We start from the raw sequence: 15,886 nt of genomic DNA, 5'->3' as shown, positions 1-15,886 counted from the left end.
GGAATTAATACATGATGTGTTCAATGCATTCTGTGTTTCCTTCAACTCTATCTCCATCTTCTTTACTTAGCATCTTTAACTTTCATTGCAATACTTAGTGAGATTGATAGAGTATCGCATACTTAAATGTAAGAGCAAGAATAAAGTACCTGTTTAAGACAAAGGAAAAAAAAATAAAAAAAAAAAATAAAAAAAAAAGGCAAAGCAAAGCAGACACTGTTTAAGACAGTATGAATGGAACCTGAACATTCAAATGTGTTAAAAGAAAAAAAAAATAATTAAATGTAAGAGCAAGAATAAAGTACCTTTCAATTAAATAAAATTAAAACAATCGTCAAACAACATATCAATTAAAAATAACAATAAGCAAAAAAAAAAAAAAAAAAAAAAAAAAAAAAAAGCAATAAGTGTAATGATCCGACTTTTTAAGACATCTCATAGGGCTGTTACTAATGTGTGCATAAATATTTACATTGAAAATATATATATATATATATAAAGTAGACTATTTATTAAATAAAGAATTTAAATAAAATTTCATCTCAATAATTCATATCGTTTAATTCAGGGTACCCTAAACACATAAATTTTAAAATACGGAAAATTAACTGAAAAAGAAAATCCCTAATACCTAAACTCTATAAAAAAACAAGTCCATGAAAAGAAAAATGTAAAACATGGAAAGAAAAAAAAAAACATATGAACTCAAATGCAGAAGCGGTTTCTAGTCCCATTGACATTGTCACGGATTCTTCTTGTAACGCCCGAGTATCCTTGCCCTTACCTAAAAAACATGTAAACATAAATGATGAGTATAAAATACTCAGTAACTGACCCCATTACCGGGATCAAGCTATGCATTCACATTGTCTCACTCTAATATATACATATTTAGTGGCCTAATGGCACATCATCAAATAAAACATGATAATGAACCTGTCGAATCACTGAGTCGTAGCAAGCCAAATGAACCCATCGATTCATGCATGCCTAGTAGTCTAATGGCACACCGTCAAATAAAACATAAAACTAGACCCATCAATCCTCTATATCAAAACACGCATCAAGGCGAGGCGATATACGTCCCCTACTAGTCTAACATTCGTCATATACAAAATCTCACAAGAGGTCCCACAACATAAAATATAATATAATACATAATGCAACATGCTCATAATCTACATCAATTTCATGCATTAAATGGGTAATGCATAATCCAATTCTCGCTACCAATAATTCAATAAATAACTGGAAATTCTTAACTAGGACAAGGCACGAAAGTACCGGTAATGGCATCACTTACCTCAAAGCTTAAGCTCAAATACAAACAAAATAATCCCCTTCTTGGCTTGGAAATCTTGGATCAAGGTCTTTAATGCAATATACAACATTAAATTTCAACTTTTGGGGCCAATTCCAAAACACACAAAATTTGTTCCCACAATCTTCAAATAACTTACCCAAATCTTGCCAAGATCGCCCTTAAAAGTATTGGATCACGGGCTAGAAACACCTCAAAATCTCAACTTCAAACTCCTAAATTAAATTAAACAAAACTAAGAATCAGAATCCCCAATTTTCAGCAATGATTGATGACATCAAATGGTTTCAAACCTCAATACTTACCATGAACGTACCAAAATGCTTCAAATCTTATTGGGTTGTGACTTAAAACATCTTTGGAATTCAATCAAAATCCAAATAATCCGACAAGCAAAGGAGGTTGACGGCACACAAACCGACTGGCTAGATGACACGTACGACAGTCTGGCACGACGAGACGCTCCACGACAACCTGCCTGTTGTAGGGGTGTTCATGGGTTGGGTTGAAAGATTTTTAGACCCAACTCAATTATTCGGTTTGTAAATTTCTTCAACCCAAATAATCCTTATTAAAAAATGAACCCAATCCGGTTGGGTTGGTTCGGGTTAATTGGGTCATTTATTTAAAATTTTGTTCTAAAAAGAATCAAAACATAAATATGTAAAAATCTAATTTAATTATTTTCATATATTGAATTAAGATTAACAGTTCAATTTCAATTTATATAGTGAAAATTTTCTTTCTAAAGTGTAAAGAAACTACTTTTAAGACTTGTTGAAGAATAAATTATTAAAAAAATATTGAAAATTAAATCAAATTAAAATCAATATTTGTATAAATAATTGTGTTATAAGAAACAAAAAAATATATATTTAAAGTTAATAATAAATTCGGATTGGTTCGGATTAGTGTGGGTTATATTAGGTGAACCCATGAATTTCCAATCCAAATTGCACGATTTGAGTTAAATTGATCGATTTGTTCGGATCTTCGGATTTTTTAACACCCTAATAGGTGGTGCAACATCCCTGGATTAGAGCGACAATGGCCTTCATCGTGTATACAACTGGAATCCGACATGAACTTGGCTGGGCAACGATTGGGCGAGCAAACGGCAGGGGAAGAGAGATCCGACCGTGGCAGCCTTGGACTGGTCGAGAAGAAAAATGCGAAGAGGGGGGCGGGGGGTGTGTTCCATGCGCCTGAAGAGGGAGAGAAGGTTTTTTTTTTTCTTTAGTTTCACGCTTACTGAAATAACCCTGTGTATATATATTTATAAATAAAACAAAAAAAAAAAAAAAAACCAGCTCCTCAACAAAATTAGAAACTCATATATATATATTCCTCTCCAAAACAAATTCTCAAATTCTCAAATCTCATTTAATGCCTTCTAAAATTCTAACTCCTAACAATTATCACAAATTAAATCCCAAGATTCATTTAAATCCCAAAAAATCAAATCTTCTCTAAAACAAAATCTAAACTAAAACCGAACCAATCAAAATCATTCAATTACCTAAGTTTTAACTTTAGAATTTCAAAATTGAAGGAAATAAAAATTCAATATAAAAAAATTTAAATTTAACTAGATCTCGAAGATGTTACAATCGGTGTAAAAATAGAAAGAAATAAATGGTGTAAGAATGGACCAAGAGAAAAATCCCGCTTCAGGCAATAGTCAATGTCGAATACAAATGTCTCAAATCTCTTCTAGTGATTAACATTACAAAATAAAGTTCTAAAAAAAGGGGATGGCTTAGCTTAAACTTCAAGTAGATTTATGTCCATTTTGTTACTTGATGAATGATCGAGTGTAAATACATTTTTCACGTCTCATTCACTGTACAGAACAGTTGATTAAATTATCACAAACCCCAATTACACCAAAAATAGTGGCCACGTGATTCGCGCTATTTATTCAGCCAACTTCAAGAATTTTGCTACAAAAAGCCCACTTGTCTGTGATGTCAAAGGATCAAAACGTAAGGTCTTTGGTATTTGTCCACTCTTGCACGGCCAATTTCTGGCAGCTTCGATCTCCTGCAGCTCTGAATGATTGGAAAGAGAGTAATGGACAGTCTTAGGGCCTATTTGGAGGGGCGTTCAAGTACTTACAGTAACAGTCAGTCTTAGAGCCAATTTGGAATGAATTTTCAAATGTTTTAAAAGACATTTCTAAGAGCTTGGAAAATCAATTCAAGTCTTACCAGAGTTCCATAAGTATTATTCACATTTGTGAATTGCCAAAGACTAGAGAATCTACTGGAAGTATAGAAAACCTTACCTGCGGAAGCATTATTCTTGAGAAACTGTTCCACCACATCCTCATTCTGTGCTAGGGTAAGACTATTCAAAAGAAAGGATAACACTTAGATTATATGGCAAGCATGTGTATGTATTTGTTTCTTGATTTTCAAATTGTTTGTGTTGGGGTTTCAAAATAAGCTGCAGTCAGTGGAAAGAACCTGCAAGTGCTGTAGACTAGTATCCCTCCAGATTTGAGCAACCTAAAGCCATTGGTAAGGAGTCTTAACTGCAACAGAAAAAAGACCAACATACCATTCAATATATTTGTACAAGAGAATTCTTTTTACAGAAAAAAAAGCCATTCAGAAGCAGCGTACAAGAAGGAAATTTAAGTTGTTTCAAAAGATGCTCTCTTTCTGTTAGTGAAGACTTTTGCAAACTTAAAAGTTTTTTCTTTTAATAGGAAAAAGAATTCTCATTAAGAAAAAATGAAATAATACAGGGGCATACAAAAAAAACAAGCCCTCAAAGCAACCCCTAAAGAAAGGGTTTCCAACTAAGCATAATGCCCCAAAAGCAACCCCCTAAAGAAAGGGTTTCCAACTAAGCATAATGTTGTCTATAGAATAATTACAAAAATGCTTCGAAACTGAAGCCCAAAGCGACATATCAAACCTCACTAAGGACCCAATCTCACTAGGGTCCTTTTCCAGACCTCTAAACACCCTATTGTTCCTCTCTCCTCAAACATCCCACAACACCTCCCCTCCAAAAAAAAAGAGAACCACAAAACACAACCCTTCTCTTTGAAAAGCGGATGGAGGAGGAACTCCCCAATCGTCGCACAAATATCCCTTTGGCCAGCTAAGTAAACATCAAACTCTTGCAGAAAGCAAATCCACACAAACCTCGTGAATTGACAGCCCCAAAGAAGGTGATCCACGTTTTCCTCTGTTTGGCAAAGAATACAACAGAAAGGACTCGTTCACAAGGACCCCTTCTTAGCAAGCCTATCCAAGGTGTTCACATGGCCAAGCAAAACCTGCCAAGTAAAGAACTTAATTTTCTTTGGTATCTTAATCCTCCAAACCACATCAAAGACCGACTCACAAACAGGAGAGGAATCCAACATCGACCTAAAGAAAGATTTACAGGAAAAGCCCTCAAGAGGATTAGGCTTCCAGACTCGAATATCCCTTTCCCTCTTCCCTGAAATTGCATTCATCCAACAATAAAAGAAGAGAGCCAACCTCCATCGTCTCTCTATCAGATTAATGACGGTTAGAAATAAGGGGTTTTGTTAATAGTTTATAGCTCCAAGGGTATTTTAGTATTTTACCTTACCCTAGATTTATTTCCTTTTTTGTATTAGGGTTTGCTAGAGTTGATAAATATGGCTTCTCTTGTAACTTTCATTTTATGTTAAAATAATAAAAAGAGACTCTCTATCGTGGTTTTTTCTCCCTGTTCTAGGGTTGTCCATGTAAACTTAGTGTTATATTTTCTATCTTTTAACATGGTATCAAAGTGTGGTGATGAAACCCTAGCCGCCATCGGTGAAAACCAACTAGTGCAAGATCACCTTAGTTTTGCACCAATCCCGCTTCCGCCACAGCTGCCGATGGGGCCTCCAACCACCATCGCCGCCAACACCACTGCTGCTACTGCCGTCCAAGCTACCGTTGATCGGTATCTTCAGTCCTTGCATATCCGTCCAACTCTAACGCCGCCACAACCCTTTGATGGAAACCCTAGCGCTACTGCCCTTTTTCACAATGTTGTCGGCATTCCTCCTTTGTTATCGAGTGCTGCTACTATCCATCCCCCCAACCTTGCTGCCAGTAGCCAAAACATACACCTTGAAGCCGAGATTGGTGAGTCATCCACCTACCACAGAGGTAAATCCCCTGCCGCGGCAACAAGCCCCTCGTAGCCATTGGGAATCCCCAACTCCTTTCCCTTCCAGCCGCAAGCAACCTACCTGTAGTCATCGGGTCTTCCTCATCATGCGCCGCCTAGTTATGAACATCAAGGTTCGATTGGTCTATCTCCGATAATGGTTCGACAACAGTTGGCTAATCTTCAGGCAAGTTTTCAACAACAAATCGCTGCTCTTGGGGCAACCTTAGGTGCTTCCACAAACTTAAATTCCAGTACAGTAAATTCTAACATTCCTTCCGATCTACCGATGTATCCAAAGAATCTGGTGACCTTTTTCCCTACTTTAACTACTACAAACTATTTGTCTGGATCTATGGGAAATTCCTCAAGGTTAATTGCAAGAGAAAAGTTGAATGGTCAGAATCATTTCTCCTCGTCTCGGTCCATTACAATGGCTCTTGAGGGGGGTCACAAGTTTGGGTATCTAACTGATGAGATACCAAGACAGGCCAGGGGATCCTCAAGAGCGCATTTGGAAAGAAGAAGACTCCCTGCTTCGATCACTACGGATTAATAGTATGGAACCTCAGATAGGAAAATCGTTCTTGTATGCTGCGACTGCTCGAGATATCTGGGATACAGTTCAGAAATTATATTCTAAGAGGCAGAATGCATCTCGTCTTTATGCTCCAAACAAGAGATGATGAATGTCACTTCATACTTTAACAAATTGTCCCTAATCTGGCAGGTGATAGACCCGTGTCGTGAAATTATCTGGGATTGTCCTTGTGGAGGTGTCCAGTATTCCAAGATTGAGGAAGCCGATCGTGCTTATGATTTCCTAACTGTTTTGAACTTCAAGTTCGATGTAGTGCGAGGCCGTATATTGGGACAAAGGCCTATACCTTCTCTTATGGAAGTGTGCCCTAAGGTTCATCTAGAGGAAGACAGAGTCTGTGCTATGAACATCATGACTGTATTTGCTGTTGATTCTACTGCTTTCAATGCAAAATTATTTGGTTTTGATAGTGACAAGAAAAATGGGAAACAGACCTCAGTTTGTGAACATTGCAAGAAACTCTGACATACGAAAGATCAGTGCTGGAAGTTACATGGTAGACCACCGAATGGTAGAAGACATCCTCCAAATGACAAGCCCAATCCTGATCGGGCTCTTATGAGTGAATCTGCGAGTGTCTCTCAATCACAACATCAAGTGAATTTCCAAAGTGACCCTAGTGTCTCTTCTCTTAGTGTCGTTGCTCAATCAAGTACCTCTCAATCCTTAAGTATTCTCAGCATAAATGGTAAGAAACCATGGATATTTGATTCAGGGACTACAGATCATTTGACTGGATCTTCTAATAATTTTCTATCATATCTTCCAAGTGTTAGTAATGAAAAGATTCAGATTGCAGATGGGTCCTTTGCTCCTATTGCAAGCAAGGGTCATATTTCTCCTTTTGATGGTTTAACTTCATAGAATGTGCTACATGTACCTAAAATAACTTACAATTTACTATCTATTAGTAAGATAACTAGAGATCTAAATTGTCAAGTTCCCTTCTCACCAGATAATGTTTTCTTTCAGGACTTGAGTTCGAGGAAGACGATTGGCACTGCACGGCACAATAGGGGGACTCTTTTTCCTTAATGATGATGCTTTCTCTAGGAATTGTTACAAGACTAGTTTGTTGTCTTCTTATTTTTCAACTTCAGAAAAAGATTATCGTGGCATTTTCGCCTTGGTCACCCAAATTTTCAATATATACAATATTTATTTCCTCATTTATTCAATAAAGATGATATCTCTTCTCTGTCTTGTGATGTGTGCATTCGTGCAAAACGGCATAAGGTTACCTTTCCATCTCAACCTTACAAACCTTCTCAACCCTTCACCCTTATTCATAGTGATGTTTGGGGTCCCTCGAGTATTACCATCTCTTCAAGGAAACGTTGGTTTTGTGACCTTTATTGATGATGATACCTATCTTACATGGGCTTTTCTCCTCACTGATAAATTTGAGGTTTCATCGATATTTCAACAATTTTATACTACTATTGAAACTCGGTTCAACACCGAAATTGCTATTATTCGTAGTGATAATGATCGTGAGTTCCTTACTCATACCCTTCGTGATTTTCTATCCTCTAAAGGCATTGTCCAACAAAGCTCGTATGCCTATACCCCTCAATAGAATCGCCACCTCCTCGAGGTTGCACTGTCTCTCATGTTGTCCACTTCACTTCCATCTTACTTATGGGGGGATGCAGTTCTGACTGCAACTCATCTTATTAATCAAATGTCTTCTCGTTTCCTCCAACTCCAAACCCCTCTTGAATGCCTCAAGGAGTCATACCCTACCACACGGCTTATTCCTGATGTCCCTCTCCAAGTATTTGGGTGCACTGCCTTTGCCCGTAGTCATGACTCTAACCAAACTAAGTTTACCCCTCGTGCTCAGAAATGTGTCTTCATTGGGTATCCCCTTCACCAGCGAGATGATAAATGCTTCCATCCTTCTTCCCGAAAATAATTCACCTCCATGGATGTAACGTTCCTTGAGGATAAACCTTTCTTCCCCATTAGTCATCTTCAGGGGGAGAGTACTGGTGAAGAGACTAACTGATCCACATCTTCAGTCCCTACTGACCTTCCTAAACTCCTTCCTGAACCCATCTTGAGTGCCCATGACATCGTTCTACCCACTAAACAAGTCCCTTGGATAACTTACTACAGGAAGAATCTCATAAAGGAAATGGTGTCTCCTACTGCTCCGCCAGCTTCGGTCCATGAATCTGAACCAATACAAGCTCAAGGTACTACTAGTCTTGATAATACTAACTTATGTGTTGAGGATGATATTGTTGATTTGGCTGAGAATGACTGGACTGATATGTTAGTTCCACAAAATAACAGGGTTGCAAGCAGTGATGAGACTTCGACAGAAATACAAGAGGGTGAGACTCTTCCAGAGGCTGAAAAATGTAATCAAAATCCTATTACGTATGAAGATTCAGACAAAACAGGGGATTATGATATCTCTCTTGACATGGCCATTACATTGAGAAAGGGCACCAGGTCCTGCACCATGTACCCCCCATGCATAGCTTTCTGTCTTACAATAATTTGTCTTCTGAGTTTAGGGCATTCACTATCAACCTTGATACAGCAACAATACCGAAAAACATACATATTGTTATGGAAATTCCTGAGTGAAAGACTGCCGTCATGAAAGAAATGAGAGCTCTTGAAAAGAATAATACGTGGGACCTTGTAGCTCTTCCTAAATGGCATAAAACAGTTAGGTGCAAGTGGATGTTCACTTTGAAGTATAAATCAGATAGAACTCTAAAGAGGTAGAAGGCCAAACTTGTAGCAAAAGGGTTTACTTAAACTTATAAAATAGATTATTCTAAGACTTTCTCCCCTGTAGCGAAGTTAAACATGGTTCGGGTCCTTCTTTCTGTTGTAGTTAATAGAGACTGGTTTCTCCATCAACTTGATGTAAAAAATGTATTTCTAAATGGTGAATTAGAAGAGGTTTATATGAGCCCTCTCCAATGTTTTGAAGCTCAGTTTGATCAGTAGGTTTGTAAACTCGGGAAGTCTTTGTATGGCTTGAAACAGTCCCCGAGAGCGTGGTTCGACAGGTTTACTACCTTTTTTAAGTCCCAAGGTTTTACTCGAGGACACTCTGATCACACGTTTACAAAATGGTCAGTATCTGGGAAAATTGTTGTTCTAATGTGTATGTAGATGATATTGTCTTGTCAAGAAATGATACTGATGAGATCACCAGGGTAAAAAAGAAAATGGTTGACGAGTTTGAGATCAAAGATCTAGGGAATCTAAAGTATTTCCTTGGAATAGAGGTGGCAAGATCAAGGGAAAAGATCTCTGTCTAACAACAGAAATACACTCTTGACTTGATAAAAGAAACAGGTATGACTGGATGTAGACCTACTGACATTCCTATTGAATTCAATGCAAAACTGGAAGATTCTGTTGACAAAGTTCCTATTGATAAAGAGAGGTATCAACGTCTAGTGGAAAAGCTGATTTACTTATCTTACACTAGACCAGATATTTCCTATGCTATCAGTGTTGTTAGTTAGTTTATGCAGGCACCCTATGAAGAACATATGGAAGCTGTGAATTGGATTCTGAGATATTTGAAAAGCCCTCTGGGTAAAGGTTTGATGTTCTGGAAAACTAACAGGAAATGCATTGAGGCCTATACCAACTTTGATTGAGCAGGATCAGCTATTGACAGAAAGTCTACTTCTAGATATTGTACTTTTGTGTGGTGTAACCTAGTTACTTGGAGAAGTAAGAAGCAAAGTGTTGTTGCTAGAGGCAGTGTTGAAGCTGGACACAGAGCTATGAGTTTGGGAATCTGTCAAGAAATCTAGTTGAAGAAAGTTCTATCTGATCTTCACCAAGACAATGTTTTACCTATGAAGCTCTATTGCAATAATAAAGCGGTTATAAGCATAGCCAATAATCCTGTAAAACATGATAGAACAAAACATGTGGAGATTGCTAGACACTTTATAAAAGAGAAACTAGACCATGCTGTATTTCGTATATTCCATCTAATCAACAAGTTGCTGATGTTCTCACCAAAGGGTTACTCAGGCAAAGTTTTGACTCATGTATTAGCAAGTTGGGTTAGATTTACATCTACGCCCCAACTTGAGGGGGAGTAGGGGCTTTGTTGATTGTTTATAGCCCCGAAGATATTTTAGTATTTTACTTTACCCTAGGTTTATTTCCTTTTTTGTATTAGAGCTTGCTAGAGCCTATAAATATGGCTTCTCTTGTAACTTTCATTTTATGTTAAAATAATAAAAAGAGACTCTCTATCATGATTTTTTCTCCCTGTTCTAGGATTTTTCACGTAAATTCAGTGTTCTTTATTTTCTATCTTTTAACAATGACGACAAAAACCAAAAGAAGAGGACACAGAGCTCCCCAACCACACAAAAAAGTCAGAGATCGGACGATTTTTTTGTAAAACTTAAAAGTTCAAGAGGAGTTCAGAGGAGAAGAAGAAAATAAGAACTACATTATTCTGAAGGTCTACATTTAATAAGACCAAAGTGTCATCACCCACTTGCCATTGATAAGGAAATGTAATCTTTTGTCCATCTACAGCCATTTTCATTTCTAATGCACGGACATCTGGCATTAACATCAATTTTATTTTAAGATTGAGCAAGAGATTAGGAAGATTCTAACAGAATAAGCGGAAAGTACATTTTCTTATCAAAGATTAAAACAGTCCCAAATAACCTGATTAACTTTATGAGTACCTGAAGTACAGTCAAACTATCTGTTCTCTCAGCATCCAGTACTCTGCGCTGAAGAGATGTCCAACCCCAACTTTCAAATTTCTGTATATGCTTTATAGAGCCATCATGAGTGCACTCAGCATCAACTAGGACCTAAATAAATGTCAACATCATCAATCCAGAAATTCGCTAGATGATACCAAAAGCACAAGATTGGCAATTGTTAAAGAAAAGAAAGGAGAAGTGGGGAGGACAATAAGCACAACGCAGCTCACCCTATCATACCCATAGCTCAAAAACGCACTTTCTGGAGGGCTTCGGAATATCTCACTCTTAGTGAACCCAACCACACCAGACTTCGGCCCATAAAAGATGAGTTCTGGATCCTGAAACCTCTGGACTAACTCTCCAGCAACATTTTGTTTTGCTTTGGCTGCTTTTTTCCTTTCCTTCCAAGATTTTCGGGACGTCCACTCCTTCAATCTGTCACCACTATCTTCTAATGTAGATTCACCTACATGAGACTAAACAGATCATAACTAATTAAAGAAACAGAAAGATGATTAGTTGCTCATTACAATTTAATAATAAATGATAAAGTTATTTAGATCGAAAAGTGGTTACCTAATCTAGACTCTGAAGTAACGTTCACAGGAATGAGAGAAAATGTTGCACCATCAGCAACAAAAAGTCGGCAAATATCACCAAGAGCATATTTTTGCAGCATTGTTCTACAAGCAGCTAAACGATGCTGTGAAACATCTACTCCAGTCACAGAACCCAAACCATCAAGAAGGTCTACGATCATGCAAAGTTTGGCCCCTGAATGTAATGACATGCAAATGTGAGAACTAGATGGCTGATTGATTAGTTGTTCAAAAATCTAATATATGGTAAGTTGCACCATATTTATTGTTCACTACGCAAGCATGTCGCATTAAATAAATGACAATAAACCACTTGCTCCACTCTATTCCAACTCTTGAGTTAAACTCAAGACCATATTTTTTCCTGCATTAAATTGTCTCTCATCGTCAAAAGAAAATTATTTATGTGAATGGCCAGAAATCCTTTTCCTTCATTTTATCAAGTTTTTACAGTTGAACCTTCCAGACTATGAATCTCTTGATGCCTTCCACGTTCAACATGCTTCCAAATTTCAACATTGTCTAAACTGAGTAAATGAAGGTCCCGTCTTTTAGCCTAAACTTTTTTCTGATTGAGAGGATCAGATGTTCTGGTCTAGAACTTTCCCATCATTGAGGCTCCTACTTGTCATTGATCTGCTTGAAATTATGAAATCCATGTGTCGCATGGAAGTCTCGAGCTTGTTTATTTTATTTGAATGTGATTAAAATTACTGCAGGTATGGTACGGTTAAATAGGTCATGACTTAGTTGTCAACATTGCGGAGAAGAAAAAGCTTTCCCCTCTATCCACATGCAACCTAAAAACATCAAATTGTTGGTGATTTTACCATTTACACTATTTTTATTATCCTCCTTGGTCCTTAGATAAACCTAACAATGAAGTTGGCAGCAATTTGACAGTTCTACGTCACTTTCATCTAGGTATTGTACATAGTCACATGTATAATTAACTATATGCTAAAAAGTCAGAAAAAAGAGCATTACCTGGAGCTGCACAAAGATCAAGGACATGATTTCCCGGTAAAATGTCTAAGGCTGTAACAGCAGCACCGGAAGCTGCATCAATTCCATATATCTGAATGAAGAAAAAATGGTAAATATCTAAAGAAGAAATATCAAACGTACGTTACAAGTTACGGAAATTTATAAACAAATACCAAAAGGAAGACTGATATAAGCAATTCTTTCCCACGATTAGCATGGGTTGTGCATAAGCACGTACTTAAAAATTTTCACAAAGTCCCGTATTACTAAGAACAAATATCCGATTACCAAAAGTGATACTGAAGTTCCTCACCTTGCCTGTCTTGTAAGCATGGGAACCAGCAATTTGCACAACGGGCGGGAGCGAATAGAATCCAGGCAGCCAAGTGACTTTCTCGAGCTTGCACTTGATCTCGGCCTCTATCTCCTCCACATCGGCTTCATACCCAGGCTTCAACCTTGCCATTGAGACAAATTAAACAAAATAGATAACCAAAAACATTAACCACCAATTTGAATTAACTGGGCATCGGAGTACCTGACATAACGAGGAGTTGAATCAGTAGCGGCATAAATGGAAGGGTCCAGACCATTCTCCTTCAGAAAATCAAGAAACGCCGCCGGCAACGGCGATGTAGAAGGTTCCTCCATAAATTAGGACTGTAAGCCAAAGCCGAAATCAATGGAAGAAAGAAAGTGGGGTGATTTGAATCCTTGAAGTAGGGTTTAGAACGGTCGCGGCGATTCGTAGAACTGGGAGTGTACGTTTTGAAACGGCGGTTCCGGGGCGCGATTTTGTGCCACGGTCTCGTCCAGCGAAAGTCCGCATGGTACCTTTGTTTTCGTTAAATTTAGAAAATAGGGTCATCCGTAAAATTCACCTATAAATTAGGGGTTTTTTTTTTTTTTTTTTTTTGGGTATGGATAGCTCTTTTGTTTGGGCCAAATAAAAAATGGGTACATTTTTTAAATGGAATGGAAAGTGGCTTTTTGTTTACTTCAGCATCCTATGAATTTACTCATTCGACCCTAAAACTCATCTGCATGATATGAATTATAAGTTTTCTTGATATTCGATACTTGATCCTCGATACTTGATGCTCAATGTTTGGTGCTCTATTCTCTATATTTTATGTTATATGATATATGTTATACACTAGTTACATGCTACTCGATCCCCGATCCTCAACACTTTATGCTCTATGCTATATACGAGCTACACGTCACTCGATCCTCGATACTCTAAGTCCTATGTAGTATGCTCTATGTTCGATTCAGAAGTTCACTTGATGCTCGATGCTCTAATGTTATATACTCTATGTTTGATGCTCGATTCAAAGAAACGCAAACAAAAATGCAAAGAATGGAGAAAAAAAGAAGAAATGCACAAAAAACAACAAAAGAAAAAAAGGAAGAAGAAATGCAGAAAGAAAAACGAAAAAATAAATCACAAAAATAAATGAAAAATGAAGAAGAAGAAACTCAGAAAAAAATGAAAAAAAAAAACGTTGCAAAACGAATAAATAGAAGAATAATGCATTTAGGGTTAAAGTGGTAATTTTACACAATGGTGACATAAGCAGAAGGCCAAATTGCATTGGTTTTCAAAATGATACCCATTTTTCATTTGTACCTTTTATTTTGGGTCTTCTATGTCATTTTTCCTATAAATTATGGTGTATTCTTAAACTTATAAAGATAAAAGTAAAGGATTTCTTTGGTTTTATTTCATGTAGAAAGCATCATATAATCTTCTTTCTTCCATAGAAAATCTTTTAAAGAGAGGAATGGAGGATATACTTGTTTGTCCATTTTGTCAAATTTTCAATGAAGATAGTCGATCTCATTCTATGGAGCTGCTGAAGAGCTAGGGAGATTTGGAGATTTGCATGGAAGAAACTGAAGTCCCGTAATAACATTAGGGTATGCTTTGCAGACCGCTGGTTGGAATTAGATTCATCCTATTCACAGAAAGAGCTTGAACTGATCTCTATATGTTGTTGGGCACTATGGTCTGACAAAAACAAAATTATTCACTACTCATCTGTACCTGATGTGTTGGCACATAGTAGATGGATTCTAAACTATTTTGAAGAAGTTTCAAAGAAGATGAATGTAACGTTCCCACTTTTTAGGATGGGCATTGGACCATTACTACATGCAAACATAAATCTCAAAACAACTCTTACACAAAATTTAATTAAATCAAAAGAATTTCATAAAACAAATTTCTAAAATAAAGTCTCAAAGAACATAAGTTTTTGTTCGGGTACCTCTAACTCAAGTTTGAAATAAATTATTTAAACAAATAAATAATCAAATAATAATAAATATTTGACCTTTAAACCAAAACATGTCAATTTAAGAAAATAAGTGCAGAAGCGATGTCAAGTCACAAGTGAAGGAGTAATATATAACATGCAACGGAAGAATTCAGAATGAATAAGCACTTAAACTACATTGAGTTTTAAACATGTCATTCATATGACATTCATAAGGTTTGAAAAACATATTACTTTTGAAGATCTCTTCCACGAATTTAGTAAAATTTCACCAAGATTGAGCTTGAATCTTCAAGAAGACCACCATCAAGATCTTCTCCACTATGCTCAAGAAGGAATTTGTAGTGAAAACACTCAAACCAAGCTGAATTGTGGATGGACTAGTGAAGGTTGAGTAGGGTTTTCAGATTTTTTACTTCAATAAGTAAACTCAGAATCGTGTCTAATCTTTCTGCATGGAGCTTCTATATATAGATAGAAATCATGCAAACCAATATGGTTGTATGGGTGGCACCGCCTACTTGGTGATTATTACATAATTCAATTGGATTTTTGTGAGAATGTATTAAAATGAAGTTAGTGGATTTTCCCCAAATTTTGGAAAAATCCACTAACATGATTTCAAATAAAATCATTTCATTTTATTTTTAAATTATTTTTATATAATTAATTCAAAAATAATTAATTAAAATAAAACTATTTTTAATTTTTAATTAAAAGAATATTAATTTAATATCTTAATATTAAATTAATAAAACACCAATTTCACCAATATAAATCAATTTCATATTTAAATCATAATTTAAATATTAATTGATTTTCTAATTTTATTTAATTTCAATTAAATTAAACATTTTTAATTGTATCATATACAATCAATTGAAAACCCTTAAATTGAATTTGAACGTTTCAAATTCATAACCCTAATTTCATACATCAATACTCAATTTATTATTCCAATTTAAGAGCTAGTAGATGGACCTACAGATCTTGGGCTCCAACGATTTGTAATTAATTCTTTAAACTCTTTAATCAAATTAATTACTATTCGTTAACTATCAAGGGACACCTTTATAGCTCGATAGTTGCACTCTCCTCACTGTAGATATATTTTTGTCCATGTAAACCATAATCAGTAAGTCGATCATTCATAAGTCGTTCATAATTACAGTTGGGTCAAAATTATCGTTTTAACCCTGTAAATACATTTTGTTCCTCAA

The 15,886-nt window shown here is 36.3% G+C and overlaps 1 protein-coding gene across 1 annotated transcript; it reads right to left on the bottom strand.

The window, feature by feature from the left end:
- Positions 1–2,968: 2,968 nt before the first annotated feature.
- Positions 2,969–13,244, bottom strand: LOC120072508 (S-adenosyl-L-methionine-dependent methyltransferases superfamily protein). The gene is made up of 9 exons (XM_039024885.2): positions 12,923–13,244; positions 12,698–12,842; positions 12,385–12,475; positions 11,375–11,572; positions 11,026–11,264; positions 10,772–10,903; positions 3,790–3,857; positions 3,609–3,670; positions 2,969–3,372 (listed from the first exon to the last, which is right to left on the bottom strand). The coding sequence occupies exons 1-9, from the start codon at positions 13,033–13,035 to the stop codon at positions 3,239–3,241; spliced, it is 1,182 nt and encodes a 393-aa protein (XP_038880813.1). The 5' UTR covers positions 13,036–13,244; the 3' UTR covers positions 2,969–3,238.
- Between the last annotated feature and the right edge of the window lie 2,642 nt (positions 13,245–15,886).

Source organism: Benincasa hispida, chromosome 3 (genome assembly GCF_027475165.1).
Source record: "Benincasa hispida cultivar pf3 chromosome 3, pf3_genome.v1.1, whole genome shotgun sequence".
NCBI lineage: Eukaryota > Viridiplantae > Streptophyta > Magnoliopsida > Cucurbitales > Cucurbitaceae > Benincasa > Benincasa hispida.
The sequence above is the reverse complement of the archived record's forward strand: the minus strand, read 5'-3'. Positions and strand labels throughout refer to the sequence as shown.

What these genes read in the sequence shown, in the direction of transcription:
- LOC120072508 (XM_039024885.2), bottom strand. Translation starts at nt 13,035, where the DNA reads ATGGAGGAACCTTCTACATCGCCGTTGCCGGCGGCGTTTCTTGATTTT. An exon ending in TGAGCTATGGGTATGATAGG is followed by an intron (nt 10,904 to 11,025) that starts GTGAGCTGCGTT and finishes ACATTTATTTAG; the next exon opens with GTCCTAGTTGATGCTGAGTG. An exon ending in CAAGAATAATGCTTCCGCAG is followed by an intron (nt 3,373 to 3,608) that starts GTAAGGTTTTCT and finishes CCAATCATTCAG; the next exon opens with AGCTGCAGGAGATCGAAGCT.